We start from the raw sequence: 21,804 nt of genomic DNA, 5'->3' as shown, positions 1-21,804 counted from the left end.
GGGTATTTCCCCCTTCCCCACCCCTCGTGGGGGGCATCTGGGAAGCCGGAGTGACTAAGGGCCCCATCCGGAAGGCAGCAGAGTTGAGCCAAGTTGAGAGGAGGTGCAGGAATTCCTACCTCCCTACTCACCGCCTACACAACTCTTACTAATGTCCGCAGGGAGGGGCGGCTTGCAGCAGGGAACACAGGGCACTCCTGTCTGAGGCGGGGAGTCCTCGGGCTTATCATCCCTAGTTTAGTGACCGTGCAAGATTACGACGGCCATAAAAAGACCCCCCCAACTTATCGCTGTTTTTGACTCTTATGAACTGTTTGTAGTATCCCCGTGCTATGGCGCTCCGGATTTCTGTTGTTACGATGGAGTTTTGCTCCGTGTGACGTCTTCCCACCGTCGTTAAGTGAATCCCGGCGGTCGTGAAGTTAGGAACGTGGTTGTTAAGCGAATCTCGCTTTCCCCGTGGGCTTCGCTGGACGGGGGCACTGCTAGAAGGCGGACTCACGCGATTAAAATTGGGACGCTCGGCCACCACCGACTCACATTTACGACGGTCACAACGTCCCCCAGGCTCACTCAATTCTTGCATTCTTGCGACACACACACACACACCGGACCGGCAAAAGCCAGATTCGCTTAACGGCCGCGTTCCTGACTTCCCGACTGCCGGGATTCACTTAACGACGGTGGGAAGAAAGGTGGTAAAACGAAGCGCTCTAGCCAGCGTTTTGCTGATAACAGCAGAAACTAGGGTCTCCGTTGAGGTTGCGAGTCAAGAATGAAAGGGTCCAAGGCTGGAAATGCGATGCGTAAATTAAGTGCCTGTTTACAAAATTAAAAGCCGATCGACGTAAAGTGAAGCCCCTTTGCACAGTGCCATGAAAAAAAAATAGGAGGCTGCGTAGGAAGCTCGAAGTGCAATCAATCCATCAATCAATTTCCAAAATAAAGAAATGCTCCTGTCCAGAATTGGAAATTGAATAAATAAATAAGAAAAAACGGACTGCCTCAAACCGTCCCCAGGCCTGCTTTAACTATTTGTCTGAATTGGTCTAAGGCCCCGATGGCGAACCGATGGCACACATGCCAGCGGGGGCACCCAGGGGCATCTCTGTGGGCACGCCCACCGTGGCCAGCTGATCTTCTGGGGATTCCAGCGGGTGCCAGTCGGCTGGTCTTCGCGCACGCTGGAGGGCTGGGAACACCGAAGACCAGGTGACTGGCACACGCAATGCAAACTGCCCAGCTGGTCTTTGGTGCCTGGTGCTTTGGCACGCAGGTTTCAATTTGGGCACTCAGGGCCCGAAAAGGTTTGCCATCACTGGTATATAGAATCTCCTAGAGAGGGGGTTGGACTAGAAGGCCACCAGGGTCCCTTCCAATTCTCTTCCTTCCTTCCTTCCTTCCTTCCTTCCTTCCTTCCTTCCTTCCTTCCTTCCTTCCTTCCTTCCTTCCCTCCTTCTTTCCTCCCTCTCTTCCTTCCTTCCTTCCTTCCTTCCTTCCCTCCCTCCCTCCTTCCCTCCTTCCTCCCCAACTAACTTCCTCCCTCCCTAACTTCCTTCCTTCCCTCCCTTCTTCCTTCCATTCTCTCATTCTCGGTCCCCCTCAATTCCTTCTTTCCCGCTGTCCCTCCCTCCCTCCCTCCCTCCCTCCTTCCTTCCTTCCTTCCTTCCTTCCTTCTTCCCTAACTTCCTTCCTTCCCTTCCTTCTTCCTTCCATTCTCTCATTCTTTGTCCCCCTCAATTCCGTCTTTCCCTTTGTCCCTCCCTCCCTCCTTCCTTCCTTCCTTCCTTCCTTCCTTCCTTCCTTCCTTCCTTCTTTCTTTCTTCCCTAACTTCCTTCCTTCTTCCTTCCATTCTCTCATTCTTTGTCCCCCTCAATTCCTTCTTTCCCTCTGTCCCTCCTTCCTTCCTTCCTTCCTTCCTTCCTTCCTTCCTTCCTTCCCTCCCTCCCTAACTTCCTTCTTTCCTAACTTCCTCCCTCCCTAACTTCCTTCCTTCCCTCCCTTCTTCTCAAAAAGAAGGTTTTAAAGAAGAGACAGCCATTCCTCTGAAATGGTGCAGGGCTTCCTCCTTCAGCAGGGGTTGGACTAGAAGATCTCCAAGGTCCCTTCCAACTCTTGTTATCCTGTTAGCTGTGGGTGCTCCAACACCTGAGGTCTTTAAGAAGAGGCTGGGCAGCCATTCATCCGAAATGGTATATTAAGAGTCTCCTGCCTGAGCAAAGGGGTTGGACTAGAAGACCTCTACGGCCCCTTCTACCTCTGTTGTTCTCTCAGGTCTGGGTGCTCCATCACTGGCGCTTTTGAAAAATAGACTAGACCGCCATTTGTCCGGAAGGGTAGAGGGTCTCCTAATCGAGCAGGGGGTTGGTCTAGAACAGTGTTTCTCAACCTTGGCCACTTGAAGATGTCTGGACTTCAACTCCCAGAATCCCCCAGCCAGCATTCGCTGGCTGGGGAATTCTGGGAGTTGAAGTCCAGACATCTTCAAGTAGCCAAGGTTGAGAAACACTGGTCTAGAAGACCTCCGAGGTCCCTTCCCACACTGCTAGGTTTGCTATTGCAGTCTCCAAAGAGGCTCCTTACAAGGCCTTGCAAGGAAGGCTCTGCTCGGAGGGGCTGGCAAAAAAACCCCTCCCCTTGTCTGTCCTGTGTCCCCCCCAGCCCCCCCGTCCACTTTTACCCCATCCCTGAGCTCTGTGGTCTTCTCCAACCGGGCGGTGGGCGCAGGGCACCGGGAACTGCTCCCTCGTGGCCGCCTGCCTCCCTCCTTCCCTCTTCCCGAGATGGGTGATAAGGATTCCTTAGCCACTTAATGAGCTGGGAGCCAGGAGGCCTCCTCCCACCGCAGGAGCCCAGGTGCGCCAGAGTTTTGACAGGTAGAGCCAAGGAGGCCCGCCCTGTCCCCCCCCCTCCCCTCCTCGCCCAGAGACAGGTATATAAGTGAATCCGCGGGGAGGGCGAGAGGCACACTCGGTCTCCCAAGCGTCTAAGTGGCATCACCCATTTGGGGGGGGGGGATCTCTGGTTGGGTTGTGTCTGTTTTGTTTTTCGGGGGTGGGGGTGGGCTGGTGGGACGTAGATCCACCCTGGAGCCAGAAGAGAGGACAGCTGCCCTGCTTAATCTGACTGCTAACATGTTGTACCTGGAGAATAATGCTCAGACCCAATACAATGAGGTAAGGGGCGCTCTGTTGAACGCAGAAATGTCCTTTCTCCCCACCCCCACCCACATCACCACCACTGGGAGACCCCCAAATCTGTCTCTTCCAAAGACGCTTCTGTCCTCGGCCTCCCCAGGAATCCGGCTTTGAAAATCTCCTTTATCCTTCACTTTTTACGCTCTCTTTCAAGGAGACTCCAAACTCTGCAAAGGTTCTTCTCTAAATTTCCTCCTTTATTTATTTTTATTTATTTTTTTATTATTTTGGCACTTCTTGGCTAACTCTAATTGAGACCCCAATCTTCTCCAAATTTCCTTTTTTGCATTTTTCTGCTTAACACTCAAGGAGACCCCAAACTGAATTCCTCCCAAGTTTCGTTCTTCTCTTTAAGTTTCCTTCCCATGTTGCACGGCTAATTCCAAAGGAGACACCCCACCCCCCCAAAACCTTGATTCTTCCAAAAGTTCAACTCTTAAATTTCTTCTTTTGCACTTTTCTTCTAACTTTAAAGACACGAGACCCAAACATTTTCTCCAAGCTTGCTTCTCCCCGACCGTCTCACGGATGGAAGCTCCAAAATTTCCTTTTTTTCCCCTGCTTTTCCTCCAAACTTAACTCCCTACAAAGGTGCTTCTTCTGTCCCCCTGGCCTGTGCATTGATATCATCTCCGAAATGTCCCCTTTTTGCACTCTCTCTAAAGGAGACCTCAAAACTGGACCCCTCCAAAGCTGTTTGACCTGAACTGAGTTTGTTCAGGCTTTGTTCATTTCTTGTTGTTGTGCTTGACACCCTGGCTGTGATTTGTCATCGGTCCTTAGCAGAATAACTGTCTGGCTGGGGAAAGGCAGACTTTTTTTTTTTTTAAAAGAAACACCCTCAATGCAAACACTTCTCGCTTTCCACAAATGAGCCACTTTTGTCTGTGTTGACTGTTAAACCATTGTAATTTTTTTCCCCCCCGGGTGGCGGCGGAGGGGGAGACGTAACGCATAGCTGCGGTGGAGAAGCGCGTCGTCGCACACAGTTGTGCCGCTTTGTGGGGTGGGTGGGACGGGGGACATGCTGAAAAACTTTGGCTCGAAACAGGAGTTGGGAATTGAGTGGGGGGGGGACCCTGGGTTTTGCGCAAATCCGCTCGGTTTTCTGCATCCGAAGCAAGAAATTTTCTCTCCGGCAACAATCTGTGTCTCTCTCAATTTAGCTGAAGTTTGTGTGTGGGTTTGTGTGTGCATAGCATCACTTGAATTCCCAAAGGGCTGAGGTGCAAAGGAGCTGGGTTTTTGGAGAGGGTTAAGGCTTGGACAGAGGCAAACTTTGGGGGGTTTCTTGCGTGGCCCTTGTAGAAAAGGGTTTGGTGCGTGTTGCATCTCCTACCCAGGAACTGAGATACCGTTCCTAAAAGCAGAGGATAAATCTGGATTCTTTGCTGATAGCCAAGATTGCAACCCTGGGATTGTTCGTTGCCAAGGGCTCATTCCTGCAGCGAACGCCACTGGGGGAAAGTGGCATGTGGGCACCCGTGATCCTTGCTGGGGGTGGGGGTGCCTTGAAGGAAGAGAAACACTCAACCGTGCCCCTCCCCAAAGGATCCTTTTTCAAAAGACCCTCAGCTTTGGAGACAGCCGTGACCTGGATGAGTTAAGAACCTCCATAGATGCTCGATCTTGGTCAACTGCCCTGCTGGGTAAATTTCCCAAGTTTCATGTGCCAGTCTGGACCAAGATTGACCCAACCCAGGATTCTGGCTTTCCAAAGCTAGCTAGATTCTTTGTTTGCTGGTGATTTTGGCGTTCAGCGTGGCTCGTCCACAAAATGGAGGCGCCGTGGCAGGGCGCCTCCATCCTGCCCAATGGGAGCCGATTTTGCTCGGTGCAGCGTTCATTCTGGGGGCCTGGGGATCCTTCCAGACACCGTGGGGTCTTGAGGGATCTGGCTAGTCTTGAGGGATCTCCTCGGCGGAGGCGAGCGGAGACCCTCGTGCTTAACGTCTCCTGGATCTTCGGCTGCGTTTCTGTTCACCAGTTTTTGTGCTCTTCCCCCCTCTCCCTTTCTCCGTGGCCTGGGTGAAAGGAATCCCTTCTGAAAGCGATCTACTGGATCATCTTTCAGGACTGGAGAAAAGCTCTGCTAATTCTCCCTGGACGCGTCTCCACCCGTCCGGATTGACAGCTCGCTCACTCGCACACTTCCAAAGGTTCGCAGGCATCACAATTCCCCTTTCTCGCAAAAGCTGCGTGCTTCCTTTGAACTCGGGGTGTGCGTTTGTGTATTTTGTTCTCGTCTCGGGGTGTGTGTGTGTGTGTCTCCCGACTTCCCCCCTTTACGAGAGAATTTTTTTCCTCCCACCCCCCTTTTTTAAGAAAAGAACAACTACTCGCTCCGTTTTCCTCCCCCTCTGATGTCTAATTATCCATAATTAAACAAGCAAAGCAGTTTGGCGGATTTAAGAAAATTATACGGCGGAGGGAACCGTGGAGCACGCGGCTATTTTGCAGGGATTTGGCCCCGGACGCCTCGTTCTTTGCAAGGGGGTGGTGGGGACGGGAAAAATCTTAATTCTGGGCCTCTGGCATCGTTCCAGCACCTCTGGAAACGGGGGCCCGGAGGCCCCACCAGCAGGGCCCCCAAATGTTAAATGGGATCCCTAACCTGCGTCCTAAGGACGTTTTTTTTCAAACGTCCTAAAATTTTGCAGGATTTCGAAGGCGTTAACTTTGGAGAAATCCAAAGTTTGGGGCAACTTTTTGGATTGAGAGGGATGGGAAAATGAAGCGCCAGAAGCTAAGACGCGTTTGCGCCAGTCTTTGGAGATTGCAGTGTCGCAGAGGGAAGCGGGCGGGAGGCGCATGGCTCCCCCGCAGCCCCCGCTCCTCCTCCTCCTCCTCCTCCCCATCCCTCCCCGAGTTTCTTTTTCGCAACCCTCTGCATCGTTTCTACGTTTCGCTCCTTCCCAGCGCCTGGCGCGCACCGCCCAGCCTCTTGTGCAAAGCCTTTCCAGGACTTTCTCCACGCGGCGCATCCCAAGGGCGCCTCGTCTTCGGGACGTCCGCGTTGAAACCTCCCTGAGCTGCCCCGGGGACAGTGCCCAGGAGCCGGCTCAGGGCCACGCTTGCCCTCTGTGACCCAGCGGCTGACGTCAGGATGGGCGACGCAAGGCAGACGGTGGCTGTTGTCTCGGTTTCTGACTCACCCGGCGCATCCCGTCAGCTCCCCGAGGGGGGAACACGGGGCGTGGACCACTGAACTGGGTGACCCCCCCCCCCGCCCCTGAGACGTGGAAGGGGTGGTTAGGCAAGGCAGTATGGCAGGCCGGGTGCTGAGTCGGCTGTATGGACAGGAAGCCTAGAGGTCGTCTCTCTGGCACATGGGCGCATGGCTGGCGCATCGGTGCTTCTCGTGGCATCCATGCGCTGCGGTTTTGACTCTTTTGGCTGCCGAGAAGGATTTTTGCCAAGGGTTTGAAAGATGTCAGGGCAGGAGGGAAGGATCTTGTGCACATAACACTCTAAACACAATTGCACAACTAGTCCTTTTTCACACTTAATGACCGTCGCAACATCCCCGTGGTCACGGGAGCAAAACACTTGGCAACTGGCGTGTATTTATGACGGTTGCAGCATCCCCCGGGATCACTTGTTCCTCTTCTGCGACCAGCAAAGTCAACGGGGAAAGCCAGATCCGCTTAACAACGCTGTGGCTAACTTAACTGCAGTGATTCACTTAACAACTGGGGCAAAACTCACTTAACAACTGGGGCAAAACTCACTGAGCTAGTATCTTACTCGGCAGTGGAAATTTGGGCCTCAATTGCTGTTGTATTTGAGGGCTTCAGGGGAGACACAGTGCTTGCTTTTTTAAGTGGTCAAAGAGGTTTTTTTTTGTTAAACGCACCCCAGTCTTTTTTCTGGCCCAGGGATCAAACCAACCCGCCATTTTCAGGGCTTACACCTCTGCGTAGCTCATCTAAAGCAAGTCCTCGACTTACGACCATAATCGAGCCCAGAATTTAGGTTGCTCAGTGAGAACATTTTTTTGAAGTGAGTTTTGTCCCATTTCACGACCATCCGTGCCGCAGTTGTTAAGGGAATCCCCGCAGTTGTTAAACGGGTAACATGGTCGCTAAGTGAATCCAGCGTCCCTGTTGGCTTTTCTCGTCAGAAGGTCGCAAAAGTGGGGATCCCGTAGAGCCGGCGAGGCTGCCACCAGCCATAAGTATGAGTCATTTTGATGACACAACCACGGGGAGGCTGAAACAGTCGTTAAATGTGCCGTTGTCATTTCGGATGGTTACTAAATGAACTGTTGTAAGTTGAGGGGTGAATGGGTTCAAATTTGCAAAAATGATGCCTCTGGTTTAACTTCTGGTGACTCCATGTTCTCTTGCAATTTTACTTTAAGTGGCCTCCTTGCCCTCTTCTTTCCTTCCCCGCCTACAACGCTGGGGATTTCCCTGTGGCCTCCCATCCATGGACTAAGCACACAGCCCCAGGTGGGAGGAGCTTCCCCCTTGGAATATGCAAAGGGAAATGGCAGCCCCTTTGCCAAATAACCTGTATTTCTCAACCTGGGGCACTCGGAGAGGGGTGGACTTCAACTCCCAGAATCCCCCAGCCAGCATCCTACCTGCTTTGCATATGTTAATGAGCACTCAGAAAATCTGGCCTTGATTTCTTGGGTTAAAGCTGAGATTCTCAATCTTGGGGGGTGGGTGGGTGGGAAGATAGATGGACTTCAACTCCCAGAATCCCCCAACCAGCATCCTACCTGCTTTGCATATGTTAATGAGCACTCAGAAAATCTGGCCTTGATTTCTTGGGTTAAAGCTGAGATTCTCAATCTTGGGGGGGGGGGGATCGGAAGATAGATGGACTTCAACTTCCAGAATCCCCTGTCCAGCATCCTACCTGCTTTGCATATGTTAATGAGTAGAGCACACTCAAAAATTCTGGTCTCGTTTTCTTTAGATTAGAGCGGAAATTCTCAATCTTGGGGGCTTGGAAGATGGGGGGACTTCAACTCCCAGAATCCTCCATCCAGCATCCTACCTGTTTTGCATATGTTAATGAGCAGAGCACACAAAAATTCTGGTCTTGTTTTCTTTAGATTAGAGCGGAAATTCTCAATCTTGGGGGCTTGGATGATGGGGGGACTTCAACTCCCAGAATCCCCCATCCAGCATCCCACCTGCTTTGCATATGTTAATGAGCTGAGCACTCAAAAATTCTGGCTTTGCTGGATTGGAGCTGAGAGTCTCAATCTTGGGGGTTTGGAAGATGGGGGGGGGGGACTTCAACTCCCAGAATTCCCCTGCCAGCCCACAGAGCAGAAAATGGGCAGAGTTGAACCCAGGCTCCCATCTTGCTGAGCTGTTGGCAGCCGATGCTGATGCCCCATGCAGAAGGCGGTGGGCATTCCAGCTTTTGCACCCTGCTCCTGCCAGAGGCAATGTTGCGCCATGCTCTGCGCATGGTTGAGTTGCACAATCCGACCTTCGGTGCTGGGAACACAGAGAACCGCGCCTAGGGAAACGTAGCAGCTGGTTGGAAAACCCTGGGAATATTACAGAATACAGTTAGTCCTCGATTTACGACCACAAGGGAGACCAGTGTGAACTTCGGCGCTGAGAACTGGAGACCAGCGTTTCCATTGTTAAGTAGATTTTTGTCCCATTGTACGACCTTTCATACCACAGTTGCTAAGTGAATCACTGCGGTTGTTAAGTCAGTCACATGGTCATTAAGTGAATCTGGCTTCCCTGTTGACTTGGCTCGTCAGAAGGTCGCAAAAGGGGATCACGTGACCCCCGGGACACTCCGACCGTCATAACTACGAGTCAGTTGCCAAGTGTCTGGTGAGCATGGAGATGGTACAACGGCCATAAGTGTGAAAAAGTGGTCCTAAGTCCCTTTTTTCAGTGCCGTTGTAACTTTGAATCATCACTAAACAGTTGTGTTTTAGGCCTCCTGCTTTTAAGTCCCTTAATGAGGTTTTGAACCCCCCCAAATAAACCCGACTGTGGCTTTAAAGTTCCTTTTCCAGCCCGGCTGGACTCCACACCCCATCTTCCACAACAAGCGTGACCTGTTGGGCGTGCTGGCTGGGAGGGATGGGACAGCCAGTCTTAAAAAGTTTTCGGAGAGATGTTTTTTTGGCTTGCTTATAAGATGAGATAAGCTTTATTGTCACTTTTGTTTTCCCTGTGAAGACACCTTAAGAAAGAAAAGAAAATTTAGGAGAATTGCACAGGAATTAATTCTGCAAGGAAAGGGGGCAGGGGAGGCAGACCCCGGGGGCACAGGGAGGCCTGCCTGGCTGTTTCCGGAGAAAGGCTGGTTTTGTGTGTGTGTGTGTGTGTGTGTGTGTGTGTGTGTGTGTGTGTTAGTGTTATCTGTTCCTTGGTTGTGAGACATGGATTTGCTCACAGGAAATTGCAAGTCCTAGGAATGAACAGAGAGAAGGATTTCCATCTAATGGGAAGGTCCCCCATTCGTACTAAATCTTTCGCTGTGTGTTTGATTGATTGGTTGCTTGATTGGATGATTAGTTGATAGGTTGATTAGTTGGTTTGGTTGGTTGGATGGTTGGGTTGGGTTGGGTTGGTTGGTTGGTTGGATGGATGGTTGGTTGGTTGGTTAGTTGGTTAGGTTGGGTTGGGTTGGTTGGTTGATTGGTTGGATGGTTGGGTTGGGTTGGTTGGTTGGTTGGATGGTTGGATGGTTGGGCTGATTGGTTGGTTAGTTGGTTAGGTTGGGTTGGTGGTTGGTTGATTGGTTGATTGGTTGGATGTTTGATTGGTTGGTTGGTTGGTTGGTTGGTTGGGTTGGGTTGGGTTGGTGGTTGGTTGATTGGTTGGATGTTTGATTGGTTGGTTGGTTGATAGGTTGGTTGGTTGAGTGCGAGGTCCTGGTTGATATATTTTCTCCGGATGATCTGTCCCCAATCTGGTCCTTCTGGTCTTCTAAGATGCATCCATCGCCACCATAACAGTCCATCTTCTTTGCTGCTTCTCCTTCCACCTTTCCCAGCATGATACACTTCTCAGTGGAACTGGTCTTTGGGTTTGATTGATTGATTAATGCATCATGTGCCATCATGTCAGGGTCAACTTTTAGTGACTGCATGGATAGGCCTTCTCTATGGTTGATCTGTCCTTAAGCAGGTCCTTCAGGTCTTCCAACCTTGTCCCCATCACCACCATAACTCAGTTGATTTTCTTTGATGATGGCTGTCCTCTTCTTCTCTAGTCCTTCCACTTTTCCCTGCATGATGGACTTCTCAAAGGAGCTGGTCTTTGCATTGATTGATGTTTTAATGCTATCAGATCTGTGTTGACTCTTAGTAGCCAAAAGGATAGAGGTTCTCCATGGCTGATCTGTCTCCAGCCTGGTCCTTCAGGTCTTCCAACGGTGGTCCCATCACTGCTGTAACAGTTCATCTCCTTTGCTTCTGGTTCTCCTCTTCTTCTCTTTCCTTCCACCTTTCCCAGGATAACGGACTTCTGAAAAGAGTTGGGTCTTGCATTGATTGATGAATCGATTAAATAGATAAGTGTTGGCTCTGAAAGACCACATAGATTGGTCTTCTCCAGATGATCTGTCCCCAAATTAACAGAACAACAAAGACCTTGGAGGTCTTTTAATCCAACCATCTGCTCCTGAAATTGGTCCTTCAAGCTTTCCAACGGCTCCCCCACCACTGGTGTAACTGGATCCACTTTGTTTGTTGGTGGTTCTCCTCTTCTTCTCTTTCCTTCCACTTTTCCAGGATAATGGGACTTTCTGAAAAGAGTTGGGTCTTGCATTGGTGAACTGATTGATGAATTGATTAGGTGCCATCAACATCGCCTGTCAGCAACCACATGGATAGGTTTTCTCCAGGATGATCCGGTCCTCAAACTGGTCCTTCATGACCTTCAGTGGGTCACTCATTGGCACTGTAGTTGAGTCTTCTGCCTTCCTGAAGGTCATACTTCCTCCTTTCCAGTATTATCGGAGTCTTCTCTAGGAAACTGGACCTTCCATAAAGTGTTCAAAGTTGGAGCATTTGAGTCTGTTCCTTTTGCCTTGAGTGAGAATTCGTGGTTGATTGTTTTGATGACCCATTGGTTGTTTTCTTGGCTGTCCAGTGGTCTTCCCAAGAGTCTTCTCAACACCAAAAGTTCAAAGATCTCAGTGCTCTTCCTCTTCCGTGTCTTCAAAGTCCAACTTTGGTTTCCATAGATCCTCACAGAGAAATTGCCCATCCCCACACAATGTTGATCTTTCCAGGCAGAAACACATCATTCAGAACATCTGGAGAACTTCTCCAAGGCCTTTTGTGGCTTCTCTACCAAGTCTTTGTCTGGTGCCTACTCCTTCTCTCTTGGGTCCTTTTCCTTCTGGATGGTTGACCTTACAAGGCCAATACTTACCGCCATCATTTTGGAATCTCTCTGCTGTAGCCCCAGGATACAGCATTGTGAAGACACGGGTTGGGCCTGGTGTCCACAACCTTTTAACCAGAAGCTGTGTTAGATGCTACAAGCTTGCTCGGGTCTCATTTTGAGCAGCGTCCCACAACGTATGGGCTTCCAGATGTGTCCTTTCCTGGTCAATGCCCAGAATTCTATACAAGAAGTTGGTGGGGAAGTTGATTCAAGAGGGCTGAAAGACAACAGGAGGGAGAAGCTTCTAAGATCACTAAATATGGTCCTGGAGGAACAGGAATTTGACCCGTTTCTCCGTTCTGTGTTACTCAACGCAGAAGAATTGCAAAAGAATGACGCATCAACGTTTTCCTGTGGAAATGCAATAATAATAATAATAATAATAATGGCAGATTTAAACGCGGTTGTATCTGCAGGTGTGAGACACATTCTAGCGTTGAAAAGGAACAGAGCAGAATAACAAGAGCTGGAAGGGACCTTGGAGGTTGCATTAGGAAGTCAGTGGGCGCATCGGGGCAGGCGGGGAAGCCAACGGGTGAGGCCACAGAGCTAAGTTGCGTTGCATGTGCTAGTCCCTCTTGAGGAAAGCTTAGGGAGACGTTGGACATTCCTGAATGGAAATGGGGCTGGGGGGCAAGCAATAAACCCCTAGGGATATTCCTCGACTTAACAACTGTTTATTGAGCGACCATTTAAAGTTATAGCAGCATTGAAAAAAGTGACTTACGACCGGTCCTCGTACTTATGACCATCGTGGACTCCTCAGTCATATGAACAGGAATCAGGCAATTGGCAACCAACCTTCCTTCCTTCCTTCCTTCCTTCCTTCCTTCCTTCCTTCCTTCCTTCCTTCCTTCCTTCCTTGTTTCTTTTCCTTCCTTCCTTGTTTTCCTTCCTTCCTTGTTTCTCTTCCTTCCTTCCTTTTTCTTTCCTTCCTTCCTTGTTTCTCTTCCTTCCTTTTCCTTCCTTCCTTCCTTCCTTCCTTCCTTGTTTCTCTTCCTTCCTTCCTTTTTCTTTTCCTTCCTTCCTTGTTTTCCTTCCTTCCTTGTTTCTCTTCCTTCCTTGTTTTCCTTCCTTCCTTCCTTCCTTCCTTCCTTCCTTCCTTCCTTCCTTGTTTTTCTTCCTTCCTTCCTTTTTCTTTTCCTTCCTTCCTTGTTTTCCTTCCTTTCTTGTATTTTCTTTTCCTTCCTTGTTTTTTCCTTCCTCCCTCCCTCCCTCCCTCCCTCCCTTCTTTCCTTCTTTGTTTTCCTTCCTTCCTTCCTTTCCTCCATCCGTCCATCCCTCCTTCCTTGTTTCTTTTCCTCCCTCCTTCATTCCCTCCCTCCCTTCTTTTCTCTCTCTTCCCTCTCTCCTTCTTTCATTTCTTGTTTCTTTCCTCTCTCCGCCCTTGCTCCCTACCTCTCCCTCCCCTCCTTTCCATTCCATATTTTCTCTCCCCTCATCCCCTCCCCTTCATATTTTTTTGGGGAAAAAACACTCTCGCCCAGCCTTCCCCCTGTGAGGTTTATCTCCCTTTCTGGAGAACGTCTCGAATAGACAGGGTGACATCTTCCCGCTCACTGGATTGGCACAAAAGATTGCTTCGCTTTGCATTTTTCTTTTAAAAAAAAACCTCCATCCAGGAAAATCATCTTTTATGCATTCCAAGCACTTAGCGTTGCATTCGAACTCCGGGCACCCCGGACGTCTTCTGGGCTACTAATTGCAGCTTGTCCTCCGAGGTCCCTTCGGCTGGCAGAGGAGAGGGTGGATTGGGCCCCTGGCCAGCCTTGAACTCAGCCTTCCCCCAAATCCCCCTCCGTTGGGGCAGCCTCAGGAAATAATCCTATTTTTTCCACGCTTCCATTCCTGCCCACAGTCAACACCCCCCAATAAGCCAATTTGCGGCTGGCTTGTTTTAAAAACAACCAGCCTTGTTTTGATCGAAATGAGGTTGTTTTCCTTCTTGGTTCAATCCAGGGGATGTTATTTTCGTTTGGAAAAGAACAACAAGCAAGCCAGGCTGCTAGTCCTCAAGGGGGGGGGGTTGGCTTATGCAGGACGGAAAGAGCCTGCAAGAAATCCACCGATGAAAGAAGCACGGATGGCAGAAACCGTCGTAGGTCCATGCCAGTTGCCAAGCCCTCTGAATTTGGATCACGTGATCCCGGGGAATGATTAGGGCGGTCGTTAAGCGTGGGAAAAACGGTCATGAGTTGCGTTTTTCGCCCCCCCCGGTGCCTTTGTAGCTTTAGACGGTCACTAAATGAAGTGGTTGTAAGTTGAGGACCGCTCTACTGATCCACTTCTTGCATTGAACTTAAAAACGGCTTTTATGGGATTATGTTAAAACTTAAAAACCTTTATTTTATTTTATTTTTAAAAAAGGAATGTGGTGTACGGGATCAGGCTTAAAAAGCTCGCTTCCTCCTTAAACTCTTTGGCTTTGCACCCCCAGGTGAAAACCAGAGGAAAATCAAAATAAATGGGCTCGCCCATCCAGGACCGCAGGACAAAATATATATTTTGGAATGGCCGGGCTTCTGTGCTGTGTTTTTGGGGGGTTCGATGGGTGTAAAAATGATGCAAGTGTGGAGGGGAAACCTCCTCCAGGGTTTACTACATCTTAACTAGTTGTCTCTTGCAGATTGTGGGCCTTTTCAACCAGAGAAAGTGTGTGTGTGTGTGTGTTGTTGTTGTGCATCCTGGGGAAGGTCCTGATTCATGGCCCCGGACAGGTTTTTAAAAATGAGCTCGGCTTCTTTCCCAGCCTCTCCCTCCCTCCCTCCTCAGACTCAAGGGGGGCGGGGAGGCAGAAGCCCCTTGCCCATCAGGATAAAGGAATTGGGGAGGGAAGGGGGGAAGGATGGCACCCGCCCCTCTGAAGCCTTCGCGCCTGCTGCCATCTTGACACCATCGGCGGGTCGAGCAGAGATCCCGAGGGTTTCCGTGTGTATGGAAGGATTCAGGATTTCAGAACCTCCAAGTTTTGTTTTATTCTATTTTATTTTACTTTATTTTTTGTATTCTATCCTACTCTGCACTATTTATTTCTTTATATCTTTTCGTTTCCTCTTTTCTTTTGTCTTTCCTTTCCCTCTCCTTTTCTTCCTTCCTTTCCCTTCCCTTCCGTCCTCCCCTCCTCCCCCCTCAGTTCTCCCTCCCCTCTCTGCCGTCCCCTCCCGTTTCTGCTCCCCCTCCCTGTTCCCCTCCCCTCTCTGCCCCTCCCCTTTCTGCTCCTCTCCCTCCCTTTCCCCTCCCCTCTCTGCCCCTCCCCCTTTTGCTCCTCCCATTTCTGCTCCTCCCCCTCCCTGTTCCCCTCCCTTCTCTGCCCCTCCCCTCTCTACCCCTCCCCTTTCTGCTCCTCCCTCTTCTCCCCTCCCCTTTCTGCTCCTCCCCCTCCCTGTTCCCCTCCCCTCTCTGCCCCTCCCCTTTCTGCTCCTCCCCTCCCTGTTCCCTCCCCTCTCTACCCCTCCCCTTTCTGCTCCTCCCCTCTTCTCCCTTCCCCTTTCTGCTCCTCCCTCTCCCTGTCCCCTCCCCTCTTCTCCCCTCCCCTTTCTGCTCCTCCCCCTCCCTGCTCCCCTCTCTGCCCCTCCCCTCCCTGTTCCCTCCCTTCTCTGCCCCTCCCCTCTCTACCCCTCCCCTCTCTACCCCTCCCCCTTCTGCTCCTCCCCTCTTCTCCCCTCCCCTTTCTGCTCCTCCCCCTCCCTGTTCCCTCCCTTCTCTGCCCCTCCCCTCTCTACCCCTCCCCTTTCTGCTCCTCCCCTTCTCCCTTCCCCTTTCTGCTCCTCCCCCTCCCTGTTCCCCTCCCCTCTTTGCCCCTCCCCTTTCTGCTTCTCCCCCTCCCTGCTCCCCTCTCTGCCCCTCCCTCCCTATCCCTGCCCAACTCATAAATAGGCTTATGGTTCTCGTACTCTGGAGTTTGCAGGCTCTTCATGTTTTGATATTTGCCTCCCCTCCTGTGGGGGCGGGGAGGTCTGGAAAGCCCCCCAGCATCGCATGGGAGAGTCCGAGGGGCGGCATATAAATTGAGTAGGTGAATAAAAGAGAGGGAAGTGGAGGCTGCCCTGGGAGGCTGCTCCTTGCTTATGCCCCCCCTATGCCCCCCCCCAGGGAGGAAAGGAGGAGCCAGCCAATCCACTCCCCCCCCCCCCCCCAATCTCCTCCAAAGCGCTTTAGTCATATTGTGGGAACAAACGAATCCGGGTCCTTTTTACGAGATGTTTTTATCCGCCTTTTATCCTGTTTTTATGGACTGAAAGTTGCATGCCTCATTCCTTTGGGGGGGGGAGTTGGGTGTGTCTTCCCCGTGCCTACAGGTAGTCCTCTACTTACGACCGCCATCTAGCCCAAGATTTACAAAACAGGGCTGCTATTCAGAGAGCTTCGTCCCCTCCCTTTTACCACCTTCCTTGCCACGGCTGTTAAGTGGATCCCAGCAGCTGACAAGTTAGTAAACCGGTTGTTAAGCGGATCCAGCTTCCCCATCAACTTTGTGGGTCGGAAGTTCGCCAAAGGGGAACCACGTGACCCCCCGGGATACTGCGGTACCGTCATAAGTACGAGTCCGTTGCCAAGCCTCTGGATTTCGATCACGTGACCGTGCAGGGGGGGGGAATTGCTCCAATGGTCGTAAGTGTGAAAAACAATCCTTTTTACAGTGCCGTTGTAACTTCGGTCCCTCAATGAACCGTCAGAGTTGAAGACCACAAGTCTTAAAGTTCCCAAGTTTTGGACACCCCTGCCTTAAAGCGCTGTGGCTCAGCCTGGAGCCCCTCCCAGCGTGTGAAACTTCAAATCCCTTCATTTTTGGTGTGGCGTAAATGCCCCGTTCGTTTCTCACCCTCCCTGGTTGCTCTGATTCATGGCAGGACGTGGGATTCACAGCCTCCATTCACCTATTATTCCGTCTTTTGTCTTGCTGGCGCGTTGTCTGAATAAAAACCTTCTGAAACAGGCGCCGTGATTCACTTCTCCCCTTCCCAAACCAGCTCGGAAGGACAGAAACGCTCTCAAAGGGCCATGGGTGGAAACTAATCCAGGAGAGAAGCAACTTAGAACTGAGGAAAAACTTTCTGACAGTTTAGAACAATGAATCAGTGGGACAGAAGTTGCCTCCAGAAGTTGTGAATGCTCCAACACTGGAGGTTTTAAAGAAGATGTTGGATAACCATTTGTCTGAAGTGGTGTAGGGTTTCCTGCCTAAGAAGTGGGTTGGACTAGAAGACCTCCAAGGTCCCTTCCAACTCTGTTATTCTGTTTTATTATCTCCGAACGACTTGCCTCCAGAAGTTGTGAATGCTCCAACACTGGAAGTTTTAAAAGAAGATGTTTGGAGAACCAGTTGCCTGAAGTGGTGTAGGGTTTCCTGCCTGAGCAGGGGGGTTGGACTAGAAGACCTCCAAGGTCCCTTCCAACTGAGCTATTCTATTCTTTTATCCATTCAAAGTTGGGCACTTTTGTCAGCAAAACCTTGCCCCCCACCCCAAAAAACACTGGTCTCAGACTTCTGTATGGTTCTAGAATGGCGGATCCTTTCTCCAATAAAACTCTGAAATTTTATACTTCATCCCCCCCTCTCTTTGTTTTTAAAATATTTGTGAAGTGCCTGCATTGAGGGCAGGGAAATGTTTTCTAGGTGACTTGCTTTAAATCAGTGCTTTTCAAAGTTTGCTTCTTGAAGATGGCTGGGCTTTAATTCCCAGAATTCCCCAGCCATCAATCTTCCAGGAGCCAATTTAGAAAAAAAAAACACTGATCTAAACTGGCTGGGGAATTCTGGGAGTTGAAATCCACCCATCTTCAGAATAACAGAATTACAGAGTTGGAAGGGACCTTGGAGGTCTTCTAGTCCAGCCTCCCCCTGCTCAGGCAAGAAGCCTTTCACCATTTCATGAAAAGCTATACCATTTCAATTAGCCAACTTTAAAAAAAAACCACTGATTTAAACTGGCTGGGGAGTTCTGGGAGTTGAAGTCCACCCATCTTAAAAGAGTTTGAAAAACATTGCTTTAAATAATGGAGAATTTCTCCTCCTCAAATCCTCACCGTTTAATTTTCTGCAAGAGGGTTAGATGGTTTGAAAAACAACGGAGAAGAGAGAAGATAGTGTGCAGATTTTCATGTGAACGGGATATTTGGATGAATGGATGAATTGATTTTTGGATGGAAGGGAGGGAAGGAAAGGCAGAAGGAAGGAAGGGAAGAAGGAAAGAAAGAAAAGAGGAAGGAAAGGGAAGGAAGGACTCAAGAATTTAAAAAGCTCATACAATTCTACCCAACCCAATCACTTTCTGGATTATTATTATTTTTTCTTTTCAAAATTTTCCTCTTCACTTTCGTTTTTCCGCGCCCCGCTGAGTGCTTTCCACAAAATGTTGGATTGGGTTTAACTTTAATTTTTTATTGGTTTGGTGGAACAAACAAAAAGATGAATATATTTGAAAGGTGTGCAACACACTCCTGTCTGTCTCCCGTTGAAAATCTGCAAATTCATCTCCTGGTACTGCTTTCGTTTTCAACGCCCAATTTGCTTCCACTATTATTAGACGGTTTTAAATTTTCTCTTCTGAAATTCTGAAATTGCCGTGAGGTTGTTGAGTTGAATGGCTTGGCCAGGGTTTAAAGCACATTATGATCCTCTAATATTCTCATTTGTGGGGGGGAAATGGCAAATGGAAACTCCCAAAAAAGAAATCGTAATTATTATTTCTCTCGTTTTCCGACATTTTTGTAATTCCGTACTTTTCATGTTCTGTTTGTTCCCGCATAACTTGTTCTCCTTTGCATGTTTCAAAGGCGCACGTACCGAATTGGAGAAGAGGATTTTAAAAATAATTTCACAATTCTTAGACAAATCTTAAGAATTTGCCCATTCTTAGGCAAATCGTTGGAAATATTATTATTTTTTTAAAACCTTTTTTTCTGCTTGGAAATCCTTAAAGGCAGATGAAAGCCATTATTATAGTTGTCTGAAATAACCCAGATTGTTGCACGAGGGATACACTGCTTAAGAGGGGGAAAAAATGCAAACGAATCAGTAAATGTGATTTTAAAAATGGTTTAGTAAAATGGTAGTTATAATTGTTTAAAATGTGTCATATTTTCTCCTGTTAAATTTGCAATCAGCTGTGAGGTTCACCGAAGTGGAATTTTTTTTAAATAATTTATTTTATTTTATCAATTTCATATATACATTCACAATTATATGAGCTCATAACTGTTATTAATAATATGTATTTATAACAATTTTTTCCCTACTGTTGACAATATACTTGAAGATTGCTTTTTTATCATCCCATAGATCCATCTTATCTTACAACGGTCCTACTCCTTCTTCCCTCCCTCCCTCTTTCCTTCCCTCGTTTCTTCTCGCCTACTCCCCTTCCTTCCCTCCTTCCTTCCTTCCCTCCTTCCTTCCCTCCCTCCTTCCCCCTTCCCTCCTTCTCTCCTTCCCTCCTTCCTAGAATTTTATTTCTAGTTTAGTTCTCTTCATTTCGGTATTGTTATAATACTTTGTCCTGAAATTTTGCTTAGTGGGGGATCACGCGAGGCCTGCCACCAGTGTGAATACATGCCAGTTGCCCAAACCCAAACTTTGGTCAGGTTACAGTGGGGATGCGACGGTCATAAGTGCGAGGACCGGGCCCTAAATTGCATTTTCCTGTGCTTTTACCCCTTCGAACGGCCGTACGTCAGGGCCTGGCTTGTAAAGCCTTAAACTGCTTCGCGGAGAAACTTCCACTCCCATATTTTGATTTAATGGGAGATTTTGCAGATTTTTCCTTTCTGTTTCCCCGGCTGCCTTTTTGCCCGCAGAAGACGGATGGTTGTTGGTGCCGCTTGGCTGGGAGGAAGCCTCCTCGAGTGACAGGGCGGCCTCCCTAATTGGGCTCATCGTTCTCCGGGGGTCGTGCGTTTCAGGGTTGGGCACCACCGTTTGTCAAGGGGGGGCTGCTCCTCCCCCCCCCCCCCCGGTGATCGCAAGGGAAATCGACTGGAACGTGATGGATGGGCCCAGCCATCCTTCAAGCCCACCATCAGCCGCCAAGGCCGGTCATGCCTCCCCGCCAAGGTGGGAGCATTGCACACTGCCGGCGGTGGAGGCACGCCGTTTAGGAGAGGGGTGTGTGTGTGTGTGTGTGTGTGTGTGTGTGTGTCCGCGCATGCAGATGGTGTGATAAAACCATGGTTTTGTGGCCGCTGCTGTCAGAATGCATCTGAAGGATGTTTCAGCCTCTGGAGGAACTGCCAGAGTTTTTGCAGGAATATGTCCCCCTTCCTTCCTTCCTTCCTTCCTTCCTTCCTTCCTTCCTTCCTCTCCTTCCTTCCTTCCTTCCTTCCTTTCTCTTCCTCCTTTCTCTTCCTTCCTTTCTCTTTCTTTCTTTTTTCCTTCTTCTTCCTTCCTTTCCTTCCTTCCTTCCTTCTTTCTTTCCTCTTCCTTCTTTCCTTCCTTCCTTCCTTTCTCTTTCTTTGTTCTTTTTTCCTTCCTTCCTTCCTTCCTTCCTTCCTTCCTTCCTTTCTCTTCCTTCCTTTCTCTTTCTTTCTTTTTCCTTCTTCCTTCCTTCCTTCCTTCCTTCCTTCCTTCTTTCTTTCCTCTTCCTTCCTTCCTTCCTTCCTTCCTTCTCTTTCTTTTGTTCTTTTTTCCTTCCTTCCTTCCTTCCTCCTTCCTTCCTTCCTTCCTTTCTCTTCCTTCCTTCCTTTCTCTTTCTTTCTTTTTTCCTTCTTCCTTCCTTCCTTCCTTCCTTCCTTCCTTCCTTCCTTCCTTCCTTCTTTCTTTCCTCTTCCTTCTTTCCTTCCTTCCTTCCTTTCTCTTTCTTTCTTTTTTCCTTCTTCCTTCCTTCCTTCCTTCCTTCCTTCTTTCTTTCCTCTTCCTTCTTTCCTTCCTTCCTTCCTTTCTCTTCTCTTTTGTTCTTTTTTCCTTCTTCCTTCCTTTCTTCCTTCCTTTCTCTTCCTTCCTTCCTTCCTTTCTCTTTCTTTCTTTTTTCCTTCTTCCTTCCTTCCTTCCTTCTTTCTTTCCTCTTCCTTCTTTCCTTCCTTCCTTTCTCTTTCTTTTGTTCTTTTTTCCTTCTTCCTTCCTTCCTTCCTTCTTTCTTTCCTCTTCCTTCCTTCTTTCCTTCCTTCCTTCCTTTCTCTTTCTTTTGTTCTTTTTTCCTTCTTCCTTCCCTTTTCCTTCTTCCTTCCTCCCTCCCTTCCTCCTTCCCTCCCTTTCTCTTTCTTCCTTCCTTTCTCTTTCTTTCTTTTTTCCTTCTTCCTTCCTTCCTTCCTTTTTCCTTCCTTCCTTTCTCTTTCTTTTGTTCTTTTTTCCTTCTTCCTTCCCTTTTTCTTCTTCCTCCCTCCCTCCTTCTTTCCACTTACTTCCTCTTCCTTTCTTCCTTCCTTCTTCCTTTCCTTCCTTCTCTTTCTTTTTTCCTCCTTCCTTCCTTCCTTCCTTCTTTCTTTCCTCTTCCTTCCTTCCTTCCTTCTTTCCTTCCTTCCTTTATCTTTCTTCCATCTTCCTTCCTGTTTTCTTCTTCCTTCCTTCCTTTTTCTTTTCTTTTTTCCTTCTTCCTTCCTTTCCTTCCCTCCCTCCCTCGTCATCCTTCCTCTCTATGCTCCCACTCTTCATTATTCTTCCTTTCCTTATCCTTCCTTTCTTCCTTCTTTATCCTCCCTCCCTTCCTCTCCTTATTACTTTTATAAATCAAGATGGGGAACATACTTTAACAGATTGTTAATAGAATTGGAAGGGACCCTGGAGGTCTTCTAGTCCAACCCCCTGCTCAAGCAGGAGACCCTCTACCATTCCAGACCAATGGGTCTCCAGTCTCTTTTTAAAAACCTCCAATAATGGAGCACCTACAACTTCTGGAGGCAACTTCCGTTCCACCTAATATTCTTCCCTCCTGTTTCTCCTTCCACAACAACCTTGCGAACAGGGAGCGCCTGGCCCCAAATCCCCCAGGGGGCTTTCATCCCTAGTGCCTCATCACTGCCTCCTGGTGATGGGCTCAATGTTACGATCTCTTCTGCGGCGGTCATTAAGCGAATGCAATGGTTGCAAAACAGCCCCCCATGGTCATTAACCGAACCAATAACTCACCATGGGCCGAAAAGTGCCAGCTTTAGACAGAATCGTTGTTGAATGTAGTCACGCGGCCTCTTGTCAATGAAGGCTCATAAACCCCAGGGGATGTCCGTTGTAATTTGGAACAGTCGCTAAGTGACTGGTTGTAGGTCGAGGGCTACCCCCAGCGGA

General features: G+C 49.1%; 1 protein-coding gene across 1 annotated transcript in view; it reads left to right on the top strand.

Moving 5' to 3' along the window:
• Window positions 1-3,042: 3,042 nt before the first annotated feature.
• Window positions 3,043-21,804, top strand: part of TP63 (tumor protein p63) — a 99,892-nt gene continuing 81,130 nt past the window's right edge. Inside the window, 1 exon segment of the mRNA XM_087726050.1 lies at window positions 3,043-3,177. Within this exon segment, the coding sequence (XP_087582176.1) occupies window positions 3,136-3,177 (42 nt within the window). The 5' untranslated portion in view covers window positions 3,043-3,135.

This window comes from Thamnophis sirtalis, unplaced genomic scaffold (genome assembly GCF_051295495.1).
Source record: "Thamnophis sirtalis isolate CommonGarterSnake01/CBP01778 unplaced genomic scaffold, rThaSir2_p1.2 scaffold_11, whole genome shotgun sequence".
Lineage (NCBI taxonomy): Eukaryota > Metazoa > Chordata > Lepidosauria > Squamata > Natricidae > Thamnophis > Thamnophis sirtalis.
This window is presented reverse-complemented; position numbering and strand designations above follow the sequence as displayed.